Below are 20,751 nucleotides of genomic sequence, written 5' to 3'. Positions count from 1 at the left end.
GCTTGACTCAGAATGGAGCACAGACTTAAATGTTAAAAATTAAAAACCTCTAGAAGAAAACATTGGAAAACATATGTTATGCATATATTTCTTAGATATAGCTCTAAAAGCATTATCCATACAAAAACAAGTAACAAAATGAATATCACCTAAATTTTAAAGTTTCTAAATTGAAAGATACTGTTTAGAATATGAAAAAAGACTGGGAGAAAATATCTGCAAATCTATTAAAAGAATTATATGTATAATAAATTTAAAATTTCTAAAATTCAGTAATAAAAGTAACGAATACTCCAATTTTTAAAATGGGAGGAAGATTTAGAAAGATACTTCACCAAATAAGATATGCTGAAAGCAAATATGTGCATGAAAAGATGCTCAACATCATTTAGTAATTAGGGATATGCAAATTAAAATCAGAATTAGATACTGATACACCCCTAATAGAATGGCTAGAATTTTAAAAGAATGACCATAAGAATTTAAAAATTTAAAATGAATGACCATTCCAAGTCTTGGTGAGAATGTAGAAAACTAGAATTTTCATAGGCTACTGGAAGGAGTATAAGATATAATGTCTTCCTAGAAGTGGGATCACTGGGTCAAATGGCAGTTCAAGTTTTAGTCTTTTGAGGAAACTCCATACTGCTTTCCATAGTGGCTGCACCAGTCTGCATTCCCACCAGCAGTGTACTAGGGTGCCGTTTTTCTCCATATTCTCGCCAGCAGTTGTTGTTTGTTGATTTGTTGATGGCAGCCATTCTGACAGGTGTGAAGTGATACCTCACTGTGGTTTTAATTTGCATCTCTTTGATGATTAGTGACTTTGAGCATTTTTTCATATGTCTCTTGGCCATCCATATGTCCTCTTTGGAGAAGTGTCTATTTAGGTCCTTTGCCCATTTTTTAATTGGATTGTCTTCTTTTTGTTAAGCTGTATGAGTTCCTTATATATTTTGGATAGTGACCCTTTATCAGATGTGTCATTGGCAAATATGACCCAGTGATCCCAGTTCTAGGGATATATCCTGAGAAACCCGAAACACCAAGCAGAAAGAACTTATGCACCCCTATGTTCATAGCAGCGTGATTTACAATAGCTAAGATCTGGAAACAGCCCAAGTGCCCATCAGTAGGTGAGTGGATAAAAAAGCTGTGGCACATTTATACCATGGAATACTACGCAGCTGTAAAGAAGAAGAATCTCTTACCCTTTGGCACAGTATGGATGGACCTGGAGAATATTATGCTAAGTGAAATAAGCCAGGCAGTGAAAGACAAATATCATATGATCTCGCTTATACGTGGAATCTAAAGAACTTAATAAACTGATGAACAGAATAGATTCAATGACATGGAAGCATAGATGCGACTGACAAATGTCAGAGAGATGGAGGAGGGTGGGTGAGTGGAGGGGGAGAGAGTAACCAAAGAATTTATATGCATATATGCACAACCCAATGACACGGACAATGATGGGGAGAGGGACTGGGGAGGGGGAAGGGACGGGGTGGAACGGGTCATTGGGGAGAAAAAGGGACATCTGTAATATTTTAAACAAAAATTAAAAAAAAAAAAAAAAGAGACAGCCTTGGTTGGAGTAAATAACAGGAGGGTAAGCCAAGGATGGACTCAAAGGGGAGATATAAATTTGGTGTAAGAAATATGAGGACATGGTGAACACATAATACAATATGCACATGATGTATTATAGAATTATACACTTGAAACCTACAGAATTTTATTAATCAATGTTACTCCAATAAATCAGTAAATTTTTTTAAACAGCAATATGAGGCTAATAGAGTTTTTATCTCTATGATATCATGAGAGTTGGTCATTTGCTAAGGGTATGTCTTGATATAGCTGAGAATTTGAAGGGTATAAAAGAAAGTATAAAACAGTAATTTCAAAAATTGGGAAAATGAACTTTCCAGAGAACCACAATAATAAGATTGCTGGGCTCAGTTCAGATTGTCAATCAATAATTTTTAGTGATATCTGTCAAGTTAGTTCATCATCCAACATCATTCAGCTGCTCAATAAAGATTTATCCAAGGAAAAGGACTTTGCCAGGTGAGTGTGATTAAAAGAAAACACAAACAGCCCTGGCCAGTGTGGCTCAGTTGGTTGGAGCATTGTCCCATACACCAAAAGGTCATGGGTTCGATTCCTGGTCAGGGAACATACCTAGGTTTCAGGTTTGATCCCCGGTCAGGGCACGTGGGAGGCAACTGATTGTTTCTCTCTCACATTAATGTTTCTCTCTCTCTCTCTCTCTCTCTCTCCTTTCCTCTCCTTCTGAAATCAACTAAAAAGATATCCTCGGGTGAGGATTAAAAAAATAACCCATAAAGTGAGATAAAGACATTTCAGGTCTTTGCAAGAAGTGTAATAATAGACAATCAATTCTACACTGGGTAAAAAAAGAAGAGATAAATGAGAGAAAAAAGTCAATAGATTTTAATAGAGCTCTGGGTAAGGCAGAACCCTTGCAATACAGACATTTGAACAAGTGAGCTAGACAGATAAAAGACTACTGTTAGAGAATGAAAAGTCTGAATTAGTACTTAGAAATGAGAATTTTGCTGGTGATAACATTTAGGGCATGACCATGATGATGATGGTGAATGGGATGGAGAGAAAAATTCTGTCTGCTCTTTCTTTTTTTAATCCTCAACTGAAGGTATGTTTTTATTGATTTTAGAGACAGAGGAAGAGAGAGAAAGAAGGGGAGGGAAGGAGGGAGGGAGGGACATTGATGCAAGAGAGAAACATCAATCAGTTGCCTCCTATACCCACCCAACAGGGGATCAAACCCGCAACCTAGGTATGTGCCCTGATGGGGAGTCGAACCTGCAACCTTTTGGTGTACAGGACGACACTCCAATCAACTGAGCCACCCAGCCAGGGCTCTGCTTGCTGTACCTTACAAGACATGCTTATTTGATTTATATCACCACCCATTCAATGCTTTTTAAATCTGCCAATCTAATCCATTCAATTGCAACCTTATCTAAACTCAGCATCAATATTCTATCCACCTCTCCAGATTTGCCAAAAAGTAAGAAAGTCCACAGTAGAGATGATGCTTTAAGCCAGGGATCAGTTAAAATTTTTCTACAAAGCATCAGATAGTGTATATATTTAGGCACTGCAGGCCATCTAGTCTCTGTCACAATTACTCAACTCTGCCATGGTAGTACAAAAGTGACCAATCTATAAATGAATAAGCATGTTCAATAAAACTTTATTTATGTACACTGAAATTTGAATTTCATATAATATTCATGTGTCATAAAATATTATCCTTTTTACTTTTTTCCCCCAACCATTTAGAAATGCAAAAACCATTCTTAGCTCACAGGCCATATAAAAACAAAAGGTGGGGTCAGATTTGGCCCACCAGTCATAGTTGGCTGACCCCAGCTTTAAGTGAAAAGTTAAATATTAATAAAACAATATAAACACAGTTGACCCCTGAAGAATGCAGGGGTGGGAGTACCAATCCCCCACCCCTGCGCAGTTGAAAATTTATGTATAACGTTTAACTCCCCAAAAACTTAGTTGTCCCTAGGCATCGACAGAAGATTGGTTCAAGGAAACCACGCAGATACCAAAATCTGCAGATGCTCAAGTCGCCTATATAAAATGGCATAGATCAATACATACAGTTGGCCCTTCGCATCCACGAAAACCCAATTGTGGACTGAAAACAGTACAGTATTTATTGAATAAAATCCATATATAATTGGTCCCGCGCAGTTCAAACCCATGCTGTTCAAAGATCAACTGTATAACATACTATTATTTAAACAAACAATATTTTTTAAGTAATGAGTTTCAAATAACTGCTTCATGTATTATTTCTGTAATTTACACATGCTGGTAATTAGAATTACAGTACCTTTTCTCTGATACCACTTTTAACTTGCTCATCTTGACTTACTTCACTTCACCATTGCAGACAATCTAAAAAAAAAAAAGTTAATTAAACATGATTCTGTTTTCTATACATTAGATGTTATAACAGCCATATAGCTGGAAGTTTTTATTATGGGAAACACGAGATAACACTGGAAACCAAAGGAGAATATTTGAGTTCTATGTGCTTCTGGCAAGTCACTTCAATGCACAATAAGTGACTATTACCTAAAATCAGCCAGTAAAACGTTACCAAAATCCTGGAGCTACAAAAATGCAAAAACCTAACCTAAGACAATTTACAATCTACTTAGTGTTCACATTTCTTTCTCTTTTTTTAATATATCTTTATTGACTTCAGAGGAGGAAGGGAGAGGTAGAAAGAGAGATAGAAACATCAATGATAAGAGTCACTGATAGGCTGCCTCCTGCACAACCCCAACCGGGGATCGAGCCTGCAACCCAGGCATGTGCCCTGACTGAGAATCGAAAGGCGATCTCCTGGATCCTAGGTCAATGCTCAACCGCTGAGCACACCGAGCCAGACTTCACATTTGAGACAAAATTATCCTTCTTGTTCTAATACTCTTCCTTAAAATACTCAAGCCAACCACAGCATCCTGAAATTAGTGTTTTTATTGTCCACCATTCATATAGTAGTCAAATGCTGGCAAATATGTATGATTATTTCTATATGAGAACACTTATAAATTAATAACAAATTGTTGAGAGTAAAAACCTATAACATCTTCTCATTTAATGCACTTAATGCATATTTTCCTTCAATCAATACAGGTTTCATCTTTACAAAGTACATACTATACATTTTAAAACATTAAATCTTGATTCACAAAATTTTGATAATTTTTCAGATTTATTTTGCAACTCTTCACCCCCCCCCCCAAAAAACCTGGATATCTTTTAATTTTATATATCAGTGCTTACTGAAGCAGAATTTTGCAGCATCACTAAAAAGTAAAAACAAAAACAAAACAAAAAAAACACACCAATTCAATGAGTTAATCACATACTTATCAATATTTAGTAATGCTATATATTTTAAAAAAACAAACATACAAAAGAACAGACATAGGTATTAGAAGAGATAGGTATTCTGGATGTTTTTCTTCAATAACAAAGAAGTTTACTTCAACAAAATACATTTATTTTATTTTTCTTATTAATTCAATTATAAAAGAGGAAATGTATTTTTCATTATGTGTAAAATTACATAGTCTGTTTTTAGTTATAAGAAATTTAAAAATTGCTATTCTTTCTTTCAATTGGCTATTTTTTAATGAGTACAAAGTCAAAGTAACTTTCCCAATATCCAAATTAATTAAGACTTAACTGTATATATACAAAGTGGGGGGAGAATCCTATGTATTTTCAAAAGTGCCGTTGTTGCCATAAAAAGTTACTTCTTGTTGAGTGGTATGACTCTCTCTAAAACTACATTAGCAGCACATCTCATGAAAAGTCCACTGTAAATGCTGACTTGCAAACATTTATGCTGGGCACTTATATCATTTCTATTTCAACAGTTAAGAAATCATTCAAACTTCCAGTTCATGATAAAGTAATAGTTTAACCACAGGCATTTCTCTCCTCTCCCTCCCGGGGTTAGATTCAAGAAGACAGTAAAGAATATGTTGAAGTCCAAAGTGAGAAAAAGGAAAACTGTGGGGGAGGAGGGTACCCTGTCCAGAAAAACTCAGGAAATGCAAAACTAAGAGAACTGGGAAATACCAAGAACAATAGAGGAATAGACTGCTAAATAGCTAACTAAAACTTTATAATTGCAAACAACTTATTACCTCCTCAATACCCCCCCCATGCCTCACCATTGGAGAAAATGTTCAACATGTCTGGCAAATAATCTTCACCAAAGAAACTGACACCCTCAAAGAAATCTGCTGAGACTTAAAGAGTTCCTTAGGGGGGGAAAAAGGTCAATTCTCATCCTAACCCAGTGCATCCTTTGTATCATTTTATTGCTGATGCCTGAGCACAGGGTGCCTCAGAGTAAATGAAGACCCTTCTTGTTGCTGTGAAAGCGTGTGTTCATTGCAGTATGGGGTAACAGAAAGAGAGAAACGGAGAAGCAGAAGTGCTGCATTTCACCAAGCTTGTGACTTTGCCAACCAAGGGTGACAAAGCAAGAAAGAGGCAAAGAAGTTGAAAGGGTAGGCAAGGGAGTATGTAACAGCTATAGTAACTGACTGTGGAATTTAGGTATAATCTACTCATCCCTCTTCACTGGATCATGTTCATCACCATAAAATGATGCTGTTATTTCTGTGTCTTTGGGGGGGAGGAGGGGGAGCTTTCTTGCTCTCAGTTCCCCAATCCAAATACTGTCTCATTTATTCCCTTCTGAAAGCAATGAGTTGTTTATACATATTGTCAACAAGTCCTCTCTTCCCATTCCCTCTTAAACACATTCCAGTCCAGTTTTCCCCACACCACTCCATCAACACTGCTAACTGCTCTTGTCAGCAACCAATGACCTCATTTAGTGTTACTAAATCCAACTGCCAATTCTCAGTCTTCATCTTACTGGTCCTACCAGCAGCATTTGATACAGATGACCACTCACTCTTCCTGAAAATACTTTCTTCATTTGGATATGCTCTGTTTTCTGCCTATCCCACTGCCACTCCTTCTAAGCGTCTTTTCCTGGAATGCTCCCGGCTCAGTTCTTTCTTGTCCTTTTCTACCTCAGGTCTCTTACTTGGTGATCTCATTCAGCCTCATAACTACATAACACCTCGCTTGGATCTCTAATACCACAAACTCAACATATCTAAAACTGATCTCCTGACATGGCCTTCCCTTCCAAGGGTGCTCTAACCTCAGCTTTTCCCAAGGGTAGTTAAAGACTATTCTATCTCTCCAAGTACTTGGTCCAAATCCTTAACTTCCTCCTTGGCTACTGTCTTACACCCCACATCCAATCCATCAAGAAATCCTGATAAGCCCTGGCCGGGTAGCTCAGTTGGTCAGAGCATCATCCCGATAAGCCAAGGTTGCAGGTTCTATCCTCAGTCAGGGCACATACAAGAAACTACCAATTAATGCATAAATAAGTGTAACAACAAGTCAATATTTCTCTCTCTCTCTCCAAAAATCAATAAAAACATATCCTCGCGTGAGGATTTAAAAAAAAAAAGCTCCATGAGGGCAGAATTCTTTGTTTTGTTCATTAAATGCCTCCCATCCATCTAGAACAGTGACAGCACATTGCAGATGCTAAATACATCTCTGAATGAGCAAACAAATGCTTTAAAGACATATTTTGAGAAAAACTTTATTACATATGAGCAAGAAAGTCTTTATTTTTAAAAATTCAACAATGTGGTAGACATGGCACAAAATATCTATCCTGATTTCCCCCTAATGTGTTTTCCTATACTAGAGGAGCTTAAAAACTTTAACAACAAAAAAAACAAAAAACAAAAAAGGCATTTCCCAGACTCCCCTGCAGCTAGGGTTTCAGATGTGATTTAAATCCACCAATCTCAATATTATCAGCCAAGGCCTCCTGATTCCAGAGGCAAACACAGACATAGGCATGTTTAGTTATTCTACAGCAGTATGTACAGGAGTCCCAAACTTTGCAGTCTACTACAGGGTTTCTCAACCCAAGTCCACAAGCTGTTGCTAGAATTCTTTGAGAGTTCACGATCAGGGGGGGAAGTTTTTTAACTTTGTGCACCAAGCAATGACATTCACAGTAACTACTGATTTTGTTAGAAATCAGCTGTATGTGATAGTGCACAGTAGGACCATGTTCATTTTGTCAGAGTGGGCCTTGATATTTGGATGGTAGGCTGAAGAACATCAGCCCCTCCCTCTCAAATTACCTCCCAATCTCCTCTTATGCACTTCTCACTGCCTTATAGGAGCAAACAAGCTTTATGAATGTAATGAAAAATTGGAGGGAAATTTTAATTTTAATAAAAGAATGTTTACACCCAGTTACCCCCATTCCTAATGCTGTACTATTGGTGCAAACATTGGACCTATACTGTGAAATTTTGTGATTATCTCATTTAGTTACTTGTTATGCCCTTATGTTTTACATATTAATATTTGCATTTTACAAACATGCTTGATAATCCAGTGTGACAATTTTTGAGGATGAGGTACAAGAAAGGAGGGCCAGTGGACAATTCTAGTACCAAAAGAAATGAAGAATTGTATCTTGCAAGTCATTTCACCAAATTAGTGCAACAAAAAACACACATATAAAACCCCATCTTGAGAATGAAAACTACTTATCAATGGGTTTACCCATAGGCTGGTTATTCTAGTTGTCCTATTCTATTTTGTGTTGTCCACGGAAAACAACTTTACAAGTGTTGAGCAAAGGCTCTGGCAATATTCAAAAGACATTTAACTACAAATTATAGTCATTTGACAAGTTAAAAAAAAAAGTACTACTGGAATCTCAAAGCAAACATAATAAAGTTTGTTGTTTTTTTTAAGTCACAAGCAATGAGAAGAGTGAGGTAGCAATTTACATAGTAGAGCTTATCAAGAAAGGGAAAGCCACCCAATTGCTAAGAAACTAATGAGGCCAAAATGTAAAATTATACTGAGTAAAATGCTTATACAAGATGCAGTAGGAGAAATTTTTAAAGCTCTACAGTACACTAGCAGTAAGGTAAGTCAACATACTTACATGTCACATGATGTTAAATATCTATACAATAAATAGAAAAATAAGGTTTTTTCTACCCAGATTGATGAATCTAGAGTTTATCAATTGTAATATGTATAAGATTATATTCTACATATATTATGTATTCATAAATGTTATAAGATTTGAAAATAGTAAAATCAAGAAAACTTTTTTGCTACCAAGTGCTGCCCAAAGTTAATGAAAAACAGAATATTTAATGTTTTGTCCCATCTGCAAACTAAAGGTCTGTTTTGGAGGCACTATGTTGACATCTGTATTGATAATATCCCATCAATAGTTGGCTCCATGTGAAGATTTGCAACTCTTATTAAAAAATAAAATTTTAATTTAAAAATACCTGACTTCACAACACAGTGTTTTCACAGAGCGCTAAGGGTCAAAAGCTCTGAGAGGTGAAATTTTTTTTTAAAAAAAGTTCTATTTAAAGCTATAAAAAATGATTAACTTTATTAAGCAAAAACCTGCACATTCAATAATGTTTAAAGAACTATGTGGAAACCTGGACAAAGAGCACATAAAACTCCTGCTACATGCAGAAATCCAGTGACTTAGCAAATGAAGAATTCTCAACAGGTGTCAGAGCTGAAAGGTGAACTGCAGGAGTACTTTCACAAGTAGGTCAGAGTCCGCTAAGCGAGAAGAGATTAAAGAATGGCTACTGAAGCTGGCCAACTTAGCAAACACTTGCTATCACATGAAACAACTGAGTAACTCTCTGCAAGACCTTAGAGAAAATATTTTTACTTCAAGTGACAAGATCCTTGGGTGGGGATCATGTGACAAAAGGAATCATAAAGTGATTGCTGCTTAGGCTTGAGAATGAAAAAGGATCTCTGGACATTGTGGAGGAAGAATTTTATGTGCCACTTTCTGATTATACACTCAGAAAAATTCTGGATTTCTATGAAAGAGTAGTGCCCTGCAAATCACAGGAAAGAAATGAACATTTGGCTACAAGTTTTCAACTTTTTATGCAAGAAATTTTTTTGTTGTTTATCAAGATCAAGGAGAAAATCATCTCATGTCAGTTGAAAATACAATCTGTGAATGGTTATTTCAAGTTCAACAAAAGAAAGCAAAAACAAGTTTCATAAGAAAGAGATAAACTTCTTTATTTTTAGTTTTAAAAAATAACAATTTTATTGTATAAAGCTTTTTTATAAAAGATCAAGTAATCAACACATACATATAATAATTTGAAACTTCTGGACCTATATGAGCCTTATCATGTCAGTTGGTAAAAAAAAAAAAAAAGTTTATTTTTCAAATTCTTGTATAAATTATGTCTTAGGCTATATTTTTATAAACTTTTATAAACATTTTTAGTAGCTTTGCTATTTAACATTCTCAATAATTTTCATGTTGTAAATACATTAATAAAAATCAGCTTACAAGTGGTACTGGCAAATAGACAAAAAGATGAATGCAACAGAACTGAAAGTCTAGAAATAAATGCATATATTTATGGCCAACTGACTTTGACAAGAGTGCCAAGTCCATTCAGTAACAAAAGAACAGACTTTTCTTTGCTGAGGTAACTGGATTTCCACATATAAAGGAATGAAATTGGACCCCTAGTCACACCATACATAAAAATAAAAAGGAGTGTTCAGATACATGCTACAACATGAATTAGCCTTTAAACATTGCACTAAGTGAAATAAGCCAGAAACAAAACAACAAATATTGTATGTTTTGCTTCCACTTATATGAAAAAATCTAGAACAGGCAAATTCATAGGAATATAAAGTAGATTAAAGGTTACCACAGGCTGAAGGTAAGGGGGGATGGGTAGTCACTACTTAATGGAAATTACAGAGTGTCTGTCTGGGGTAATGAAAAATTTTGGAAATAGACAGTGGTGATGATTACACAACATCATGAATGTAATTAATGCCGCTGAATTATAAGCTTAAAATGGTTTAAGTGGCAAATTTTATACTAAATATATTTCACCACAATAAAAAATTACCAAAAATATTAACTTGCAATATTTATTTAAACTAAGTCTATCGGGCCTATTTTTAAAAAAACTGAAGCGTTATTTCACAGTAATTTATTACTGTTAGCATATGAGTCTTTAAAAATCATGAAAATGAGCTTAGTTTCCAAAATGGTAAACTAAGTTAATTACCTGTTTCTTTTTCAAATAAGGTTGGTTAAAGTCTTTTTTGCTTGCTTTAAATAAATAAAACTACTTTTGCATATCATATGAACAGGCCATACTTTATTAGTATCTTATATAGTAAAAATCTGTGTTAAGACCCTAGGCCTACATGAATAAAGTAAAAAATAAAGTGGGAAATTTAAGAAAAGGAAAATCTATTCTTTCTATCTGCATAACTGACTCACATCAGTTTATCTTTTGTGGGATGGAGATCTGCACAAAAGAATAGACTAGTTAGATGGCCAAACTTATTAGACGCACAGAAAAAAATATCATTCTCTAGCAAAAGAGCATTAGAAATCATTATTAAAGTACTGTATCCTAAGACCTAATATTTCAAGTACTGCCCTGACAGCTCTGAGCATCACAGGGCCCCAAAGGCCTAATAAGCGTTCTCCCACTCTTGCCATATGTGCCTCATCCAGTGGGAAAGGCTCCTCACCCAGCTAATTCCACCATCAACCAAACTAGCTGTACTCCAAGCCAAAACCTAACTAGTTCCAGTCTCAGAATTACTCAAACTAATCACAAACTTCCACAGTGAAGAGGTGGGAAGGTTACTTAGTCCTTTTGTTACTACAAAGACTGTCTCCCACGGACCCTGTGGCTGGTTCACTCTATTCCCAATTGCCACCCTATGTGGCATGCAGTATCTTCCTCTTCCAGGCTGTGAGTACACATGACTAAAAATTGCTGTCAAACTCATCTTACAGTGTCAGGTAGTATCCATTTCAAACTATTTAGGACAGAAGATCCCTACTTCACGAATGGATAAGAAGTGATAAGAACAATTACTATATCTAAACTTTCTGTTCAAACTAATACCACAGCTGTAGGTGTTATAACTCTTATGGAGTTCCCTGAGACCTAAAAATTATTTCATGGATCCTCTGGTGTATAAAGATTGAGAAAGGCTAGTCTAGTCTCTCATAGGCAGGCTGGTGCAGACCAGAACAGGTCCTGGTCCAGTGTAGTTCTATAGCTGGTAAGTACAGCAAAAGATTCCTGATCACCACAGCCTCCTGACAACAGTTTCCTGATTTTAAAACAGAAGTGTGGTTCTAGCAATGAAGATCTAGGAACAATTTCACAATTACACAGGAAGCCTCTTAATCATAAAAGAAACAATACCCCCCGCACCCTTGGTTTCTCAGTTCTGTGCAGAGGTTTTGGGTGTTGTTCCTTGAAGCTCAATCCAGTCTCTTTCTTTAGATCTCTGAATAATTCTGTAAACCACTTAATAACTGTGCCAGACATTAATTTACTGCCCTGCCCCTCATCTATAAATTCACCTTTTGCCTGTTCTGTGAAAATGGATGTATGCTGTTAAAATATTCATTTCTTTGCCAACTGGCACAATATTAAGCTTTGTCAAGAGGGCACTGGAAAGACATTGCAGGGGAAAGAATTCTGCTTCTGATTCCAGTGTGCTCGCTAGACTGCAGCAGACAAGGCTTCTCTAGGACCCGCTCCCGTAACAAGGATGGCTCCTGCAGCAACAAGCTCCTGCAGCACACACAGCTTCTCCAAAGGGGGTAAGCAGCTTTGTAGCACAGTGACTAGAGAGACATCTCCCCATGAACAGCTTTCCCTGGCACGCTAGAGGGTAGATCTCCAGCAAATTCACCATCCATAGCTACTTGCCTTGACCTTGCCCTTTTCCAACAAGGTCTAGACGTTAATGGGGGAGGGAAATCTACTGTATCTCAGCCCTGGGAGTAGTAACTACTCTTTATACCAGCTCTTCCTATATTCCTTAGAATTATCTTTATTTCTTACTGGTAAACCCCTCATTGCTCCAATCCTGTTATAGTCAATAATTCTTTATATAAATCGTTCCCTGTTAAATTACTGTGTGGTTTCTATCTCCTGAATGGACCAGATTAATACATCCCAACAATTCTCTAAGCTATTTAGTATCCTATGGTAAATAAACCCTTTCTGCTTAAGGTATCTAGAATAGATTCTGTTCTCTCCAACTGAATCTTCACTGTTTTCTTTTTCAACAAAGAATTGGGGAGGGGAGGGGACAGGGGGGCAGTGTCGCTCAGTGGTTCAGTGTCAACCCATGCACCAAGAGGTCACTGGTTTGATTCCTGGCCTGGGCACATGCCCGGTTGTGAGCTCGATCCAAGGTGGGGGGTGTGCAGGAGGCAGCCAATCGATGTTGATGTTTCTCTCTCATTGATGTTTCTCTCTCCCTCTCCCTTCCTCTCTCTCTCTCTCTAAAATCAATAAAAATATTTTTTTAAAAAAGAAATGGGGGGAATCAAACAATATCCTGAGAGATTTTTTTTAATTAGCAAGTGATACTAATCATACATAGCCAGGGTTAAGATGGCTACTGAGGATTATAGTCCTAGGGCAGTCTATTAAATACTTTAGTTGTAATATTAATTCCATCTTAGACTATTATCATTCCTGTTATGCCTAACCACTATTTAAAAACTTAGTCTACAATGAGATAACACTTCACACCCACTAAAGAGGCTATAATAAATAATAAACAATTCAGATATTAAGTGTCAGCAAGAATATGAAGAAACTGGACCCCTCATACATTGCTGATGGGAATGTAAAATGGCAAAGCTAAAATGGAAACAGTCAAGCAGTGCCTCAAAAGGCTAAACATAAAGCGTCCAAATGACTCAGCTAGTTCATTTCTAGGTATATACCCCCAAAAAATGAAAACCTATTTTCACACAAAAACTTTACACAAATGTTCATAGCAGCATTATTCATAATAACCTAAAAGCTGAAACCCAAATGCCCATCAATGGATAAATAAAATGTGACATATGCATGTAATGGAATATTACTGAATGATAAAAGGAAACAAAGTACTAATATATGCTTCCTAGATGAAAACTTGAAAATATTACCTTAAGTGGAAAAAGCCAGTCATGAAAGACCACATCATTACGTGGTTCCATTTATATGAAATATCCAGAACACGTAAGTCTATAGATGCAGATTACTGGCTACCTAGAATTAGGAGAGATGGAGACTGGGGTAGGAGGAGAGAATAAAGGAGTGTGGAGTTTCTTTCTGAGGTAATAAAAATGTTCTAAAATTGATTGCGGTGATGGTTGCACAACTCTAAATATACTAAAAGCCACTGAATTGCATACTTTAAATGGGAAAACTGTATAGTGAGTTATATCTCAACAAAGCTGTTTAAAATAAAAAACAAGTTTAGTCTCTGCAGGAACTTTCATAATTCAACCGTTTCTAAATTAGGATTAGGGATTTATGTCCTCTGTACCTCGATGCCTACATCCCATGATAAAATACTATGGACTTTTGCACAAAAGCAAAACTACTGACCCACCTGGGTCTTTGGAAGATGTATTCTGAGTTATTTATCCAACAGAAGTAAAAAAAAAAAAAAAGCTGCATTAAAAAATCTATGCTGTCATCTAAAAATCCACAGTATACATTACCCTAAATTAAGGGAGGGATCCATATGAGTTGACTTTTATATATTTAAAGATGGCGTCTACTAAAATTATATGTGGGAATTTGACATTAGCAGAAAATCATATGGCAAAATCAACTTCCTCAAGCTAGCTCACACATAAGGAAAAGCAAACACTCTAGCTCAAGAAAAGTAAAAAATTTTAGATCTTCTGAATTTTTTGAGATTTTCCTCAACTAAAATTAGTTACAGAACCCAGGGAATCTAAAAACTGAAACCTTCAATTCTCACTAGCTTACGCCTGAAATCAAGCCCAACAGCCAAGTCAACAAGTGTGCACACACACCAGGAACCAGAATTTCATACACATAAACTGTCCTAATTTTCCATCCACAAACAATCCATAGAAGAAATTCTGGCACACACCCCAAATCTAAGGTTGTATATTCTACATATATAAATACTTCAAATGTACATGGTTTTTAATTTATTTCACATTAAACTGCTAAAAAAAAAAAAAAAAAAAGTGCAAAGAAACATATACTGTTCACATTCCAAAAGTCCCATTTAAATCTTTTAAGTTCATTCTGATGAAAAATGATTCCCTAAACAACTTGGTCCAGTTCCCATTTAACCAGAACAGCTTCACTATTTCACTCTCATCTGTTTACAAAGACGTCTTCCTACAAGATACCATTAGACAAAAAGCTTCCACTGTTTAAAAACATTTAAGAAACATTTCTCTAATCAACAATGATAACCTTTGCTATTAAATACTAGATACAGTTCCTGGTGGAGTGGGTGGGGGCAACCAGGGAGAGACCACAGTTAAAGAATATCTGGATAGCTGGTTCAGCCACAGAAGGTGGGAAAACAACTACACGGAATACAAATCATCTCTTGTTGGCTTTCTCTAATTGTTTCACCATCTGAAAGGAATAAATCACTTTTCAAGAACATAAGGGAGCCATTATTATTCCCCCATACCAGCTATGTCAATGTGACAAAAAAATGCAATCCTGAGTATATCTAATAAGAAACAACCTAAAGAAAATGCCCACGCCATGGGCAACATCATTAAAGGAAAAAGTAAGAAACTCTGAGGGAGGGAAGTAAAAAATATCTGTTTTGCTAGTAAAGAAGAGGAGCAACATTCCTAGCAATAGGCAAATAGAGATTACTGCCATGTGAATTGAGAGAAATGTATACACTGAACACGGTCTGTGTATATTAACCTACTCCAAATTACCATATTAAAGTAGACATTTTCATCTAGTTACCTTACTCACATGACATCCAATTATTAGTTTATGAATGTTTTAGCCCAATCTGTAAACAGGCAAATTTATTTCACATATATTACTGTCATTAACTTCATAAAAAATGTGGGTAAGAGTAAACCTATAAAAAGATGATACTTTTTACGTTTCCTCATCATGCATCCTCACTAAGAACACAAGTTTGGATGGTTCACACATTTCTCCACAAAAGATGTTCTGGCACTTACAAAGGTCTAATTTGTTCTGTTGTGTGATGCCTTAATTATACTAAAAGTTATCTTATTGTTGGGAGAGTAGAATCCCATTACACTTCAACCTAGTTTATTTAAAATATTCTTCTCCCAACTCAAATCCCAAATGACTATTTTTAGACTTAAACAAATGCCAAAATTTCTAAATCTATAAAGGTGAGAGGTGAGATTAAAATTCTTACCGTGAAACAAACATTTCCATTGCCTCTAACCTAACTGACCCATTAAAATGGTTTAAGTTTTAAGGAAAGTACCACAGCCAAAGTCAGCTCCCACTAATATCCCCAATAAGAATTAAAATACACAAGATATGAGGGACTCAGAAAGCTATACGGAATATTAAAAAAAATAGCAAGATGACAGAAGTTCCTCCTTATCAGTCATTACCTTAAATGTAAATAAATTAAACTCTCCAATCTTAATGCAGAGATTAGCAAAATGGTGGTTTTTTTCTTAAATGATCTAACTATGCTCTCTACAACACTCACTTTAGAAACAAATAGACTGAAAGTGAAAGGATGGAAAAATATATTCCATGCAAATAGTAATCAAACGATAACAGAGGTGGCTATACTAATATCAGACAAAACAGACTTTAAATTTTAAAAAATGGTACAAGACATAAAGGACACTATATGTTAATAAAATGTTCAAGAGAACAAGAAGATACAAGTATAAACATCATGCACCTACACGGACAATGGTGGGGGAGGTGCTGGAGGGGGATGGGATGGGGTGGAATGGGTCATTGTGGAGAAAAAGGGACATCTGTAATATTTTAAACAAAAATTAAAAAATTAAAAAATAAACATCATGCACCTAATAACAGACCATCAAAATACATGAAGCAAAAATTGACGGAATTAAAGGAAGAAATAGACAATTCTACAATAATAGTTGTAGGCTTCCATACCCCATTCTCAATAATGGGTAGAACAACCAGAAAGAAGACAAGAAACAGAAGACTTAAACAACACAATAAACCAACTCAGACATACAGAGAACTCTCTGCCTAACAGCAGAATACACATTCTTCTCAAGTGCATATCAGACATTCTCTAGGACACATTATAGGACAGGCCACAGATTAAGTCTCAATAGATTTTTTAAAAACAGATATACAAAGTACCTTCTCCAACCACAACAGAATAAGTAAGGTTAGAAATCAGTAAGAGAAGGAAAACTGGACAGTCCACAAATTTGTGGAAATTAAATAACACACTCTTAAACAACCAATGGGACAAAACAGAAATCACAGGGAAATTAGAAACACTTAAGAGACATATGAAAACAAAAACACAACATACCAAAATTTATAGGACACAGAGAAAGTAGTGCTCATCAGGAAATTTATAGCTATAAACAAATTTAAAAAGAAGAAAAGAAAAAGGACTCAAACAATCTAACTTTACAATTTGAGGAACTAGAAAAAGAACTAAACCCAAAGATAGCAGAAAGAAGAAAAATTTTTTTAAATATATGGCAGAGGTAAATGAACTAGAGAATAGAAAAATATAGAAACAAAAGCAATGAAACCAAAAGTTAGTTCTCTGAAAACATTAACAAAATTGAGAAACAGCACATTAAGAAAAGAGAGAAGGTTCAAAAGCTCTTCAGGGTGCTCAATAATTTTTTAAGAGTGTAAAAGGGTCCTGAGACTAAAAGTTTTAAAACATTTGATTTAAAGAACACAGTATTACTATCAATCCCTGCAAACCAAGAAAAAGTACACAAAATTGTTAATTTTAAAAAAAACAAAAACCTTTCCTAAGAATATTACATGACATGAAAGCTGAAAAGGAACACAATATCAAATCAAAACTAACCTCGCTCTATGTAATGTTAATAACAAAGAAAACAAACAAACACAATGCTCAGAGGAAAGTGATTTTGTATATGCTGGAAATATCATGCAATATGTTGGTCAGATAAACACATATATCCATCAATAGTTTAATAGATAATATTTTTCACAGTAGCACATGACAGTCAAAGAAATGCAATCACATACTCAAAAACAGGTGATTAAAATAGCAGCCACCACCATCATGAGGGAGACAATCCAAGGTTCTGTCAGAAAGGACGAACAGGGATACTTCTGCAGCAATCAGGCAGCATCTCAGGACACCCCACTCAGGGTCCAGCTGTTCTATTTTAAAACTAAATTACATGCTTCCAAGGCAGGACAGTGAGATTAAGCACTCAATGAGCCCCCAAAGGGGATGGGTCTTAGTGGAATTCATCTGCACTAATAATGCTGATCAGCCCAAAGTCCTTCTTCAGCTTACTAGATCCCTTGAAAGACTGAAGAAAAGCAGCAGCAGCAAATTTACTGAGCACTTACTATGTGCCAAGCTAAGCACTTTACCTGTATTAGCTCATTTAACAGTTAATCATCTCAAGGGTGTAACCACTATTATCCCATTTTTGAAGCTGAGAAAATTGAAGCACAAAAAGGATAAATAACTTGCTTCTAAGGCAAAGCCAGGATTCAAACCCAGCTAGTCTGGCTCTGAGGCACAACCTAGTCACTACACTATAAGATAGAGGCAGTGTAACCAATAATAATATATATAAAGTTTAAAAGTCAGTGCCCACTCTACCAATTGTCTCCTAGAAGCTCCCAACTTGCAGAGAAACCCTATGACAGGTTCATATATTACAACTGATGTTCAACTTCTAAGCACTGAGGGACTTCAAGCAAAAAGAGCAGATTCTGGATGGTGAATCCTGTGGAGATTTTTTATAAAAACACCAAAATGTAGAATATAATACAAATTAGATAATTTCACAAGTCTTGGACCTCTTTTCCCTCTGCTATTAGAGATAAAACCATTATACAGGAATCAAACTAGGCTATTCTGAAAAGAATAATGCCTCAATTCAAGGCAATAAAATTCCTTCTTCAAAAGCTTAAATTACATTAATACATTTAAATGTTTTGCAGAGTTGGCTAATTACAAGAGTAACTCTCAGTCTACCCTCTTCATTTCATATTTCAGAGTGAGACTGCAGTTCTAAATACGTGTCAAAGCAATTCATTAAAAATGAACTTAAAACTTCACTGTAGAACTTAAGAAAAGTGGAATGGGAAACTGAACAAGCCACACCACAACTCTGCTTAAGGATGAGAAATAAGGAGTGCACAAGAAATTGATAACTATCTCGCAGTAATTACACAGGACATCATTACAGATCTTCCAGAGTCTGGTTTGGTTTTAACTTTTGGCACATGTTTTAAAATATGTACCATTTAAAGTGCCTTAAATAAACGACTACTTTTTTGGTCTACTGAACTGAAAACATTCAACAATACAATCACAAAAATAACCTTCTGGTTTTCTAAGGGGAAAGACTATTAGGAAGAGGAATGCTGAAGTTAAAGAAGGTGGTAGTTCTATTTACAAAAAGATTACAACAGGGACACAAAAGATAAGTGAAAAAGAGTGATCAAGAAGACTGTTAAAAGTCCTAGCTAACTACAAATTGTCATGCATTACAAACACCGCTACAATCCTGAATATCTGAAGGGGGGGGGGGGGACACCCACAGAGAATTAATATTGCCAAAGAAAAGCTCGGTTAAGTGTTAAAAACTATTAGGTCATCAGCAGTGCTAGACTTTCAGATACTTGAGCAAGCTATCTGAAAACGAGAAACGGGCTTGCAGTTAGTAACATTCACATGGAGGACACTAAGATGTATTAAAACTCCATTCTATAATGGGCAATGCCCAGGAAAGGAAACCAACGGATTCAAAACTACACTGATACTAATAGGCTTAAACGACACTGGGGGGGGGGGGGGGGACAAGCCTTTGCGTAGGGGTTGCAGGAGCCCCTGAATTGAACACTTGCAATTAAGAACCCGCAACTCAGGGAGGAAGGCCTTAGGGAAACTCTGCACTGTCATCTAAGGGCAATCTGATTCAGGTTCAAGTCAAACCCATAAGGCGACAAGTTGTAAACAGAACACACTTAAGGCCAAAACATCCATTGAAAGGAAGCAAACCTACCCATCGCAGGTGTCACACCACATACACCCCACCTTGAAGCTTGGCAAACCTAAGGGCTAGGGGCTAGGTACCGGAGTGGGTGGAGAAGTGGGGCGCGCACCCGGCCCGCCGCCCCCCTCAGCTCTGCTCTGCACCGCGGCGACCGGAGAAAGGGTGGGGGACGGAGGCCGCCTCTGCTCAGAGACTGCGCCAAGGACTCTCCGAGGGGATGGGGGGGTGGCAGGGTGACCAGGTGTTCGTGGGTGGGAACGGAATACAGCGTTTTCCAGAAGAGCCAAAGCTCTAGCCCATCAGGGATTTCCCTCAAGATCCGCTCCACCCCCCACCCCCAGCCCCAAAAGACACGCGTTACGCAGCCTGTCAGGTGAGCGTCCGAGGAGGTCCCAGAGCGCAGACCGCGGCGGGCCCAGAGTCGCTCTTCCCCCGCTTCTCCCGACCCCAGGACGCCGCGGCCCGGGGAGAGCAGGGGGACCCCGGGCGGGCGGGAAAGCCGCGGCCGAGGATCGGCCGGCCAGACGCGCGGACGGCGGCGGGGCGCTCACCGGCGGGCTTAGGAGAGGGAGCTAGCAGAGGGCGGGCAGAGCCACCCCACCCGGCTCGGCGCAGGCAGTGCCCGCGGCTGCTCCCCGGACGCTCGGCGGGTCCCTCGCCGCCCGCCGCCGGGTGTTTTCATACAAACCCGGGTGGCAGGCGAGGCACAGGCGGCGGCGGCGGAGGAACCTTCCCGCATCCCGAGCAACGTCAGCGCGGCGCCCCGCCCACCGCACGCTTGGACCAGCTCGCTGGCGCGCGCAGGGAGCAAGAGGGAGGGGGACGGAGCGCGCGCTGGGGAGGGGGCGGGGCACGCGCGCGGTGGGGGCGGGAGCGCGCGCGCTGGCGTTGGAGGGCGGGGCGGGAGGGCAGGGCCAGAAGGCCGGAGGGGGCGCTCCGCGGGCCGCCGGGCCCTGGTCCCCGGCAGCTGCAGCCAGACAGACGTGCTGCCAGGCTAT

At 37.7% G+C, this 20,751-nt stretch overlaps 1 protein-coding gene across 11 annotated transcripts in view; it reads right to left on the bottom strand.

Moving 5' to 3' along the window:
- AGTPBP1 (ATP/GTP binding carboxypeptidase 1) overlaps positions 1-20,533 on the bottom strand; it is a gene marked incomplete at its 5' end in the record, with an annotated part of 94,264 nt that extends 73,731 nt beyond the window's left edge. For 5 of the 11 annotated variants that reach the window (XM_081150720.1, XM_081150724.1, XM_081150727.1 and 2 more), the window contains 2 exons: positions 3,908-3,972; positions 20,305-20,533. In XM_081150720.1, coding sequence (XP_081006846.1) covers positions 3,908-3,939 — 32 coding nt within the window. The remainder of the gene's footprint in view (positions 1-3,907; positions 3,973-20,304) is intronic. The other 6 variants (XM_081150723.1, XM_081150728.1, XM_081150730.1 and 3 more) reach the window with 3 other exon arrangements.
- Positions 20,534-20,751: the final 218 nt, after the last annotated feature.

The sequence above is a fragment of the Miniopterus schreibersii genome, assembly GCF_964146895.1.
Source record: "Miniopterus schreibersii genome assembly, chromosome: 11".
Taxonomy (NCBI): Eukaryota; Metazoa; Chordata; class Mammalia; order Chiroptera; family Miniopteridae; genus Miniopterus; species Miniopterus schreibersii.
This window is presented reverse-complemented; position numbering and strand designations above follow the sequence as displayed.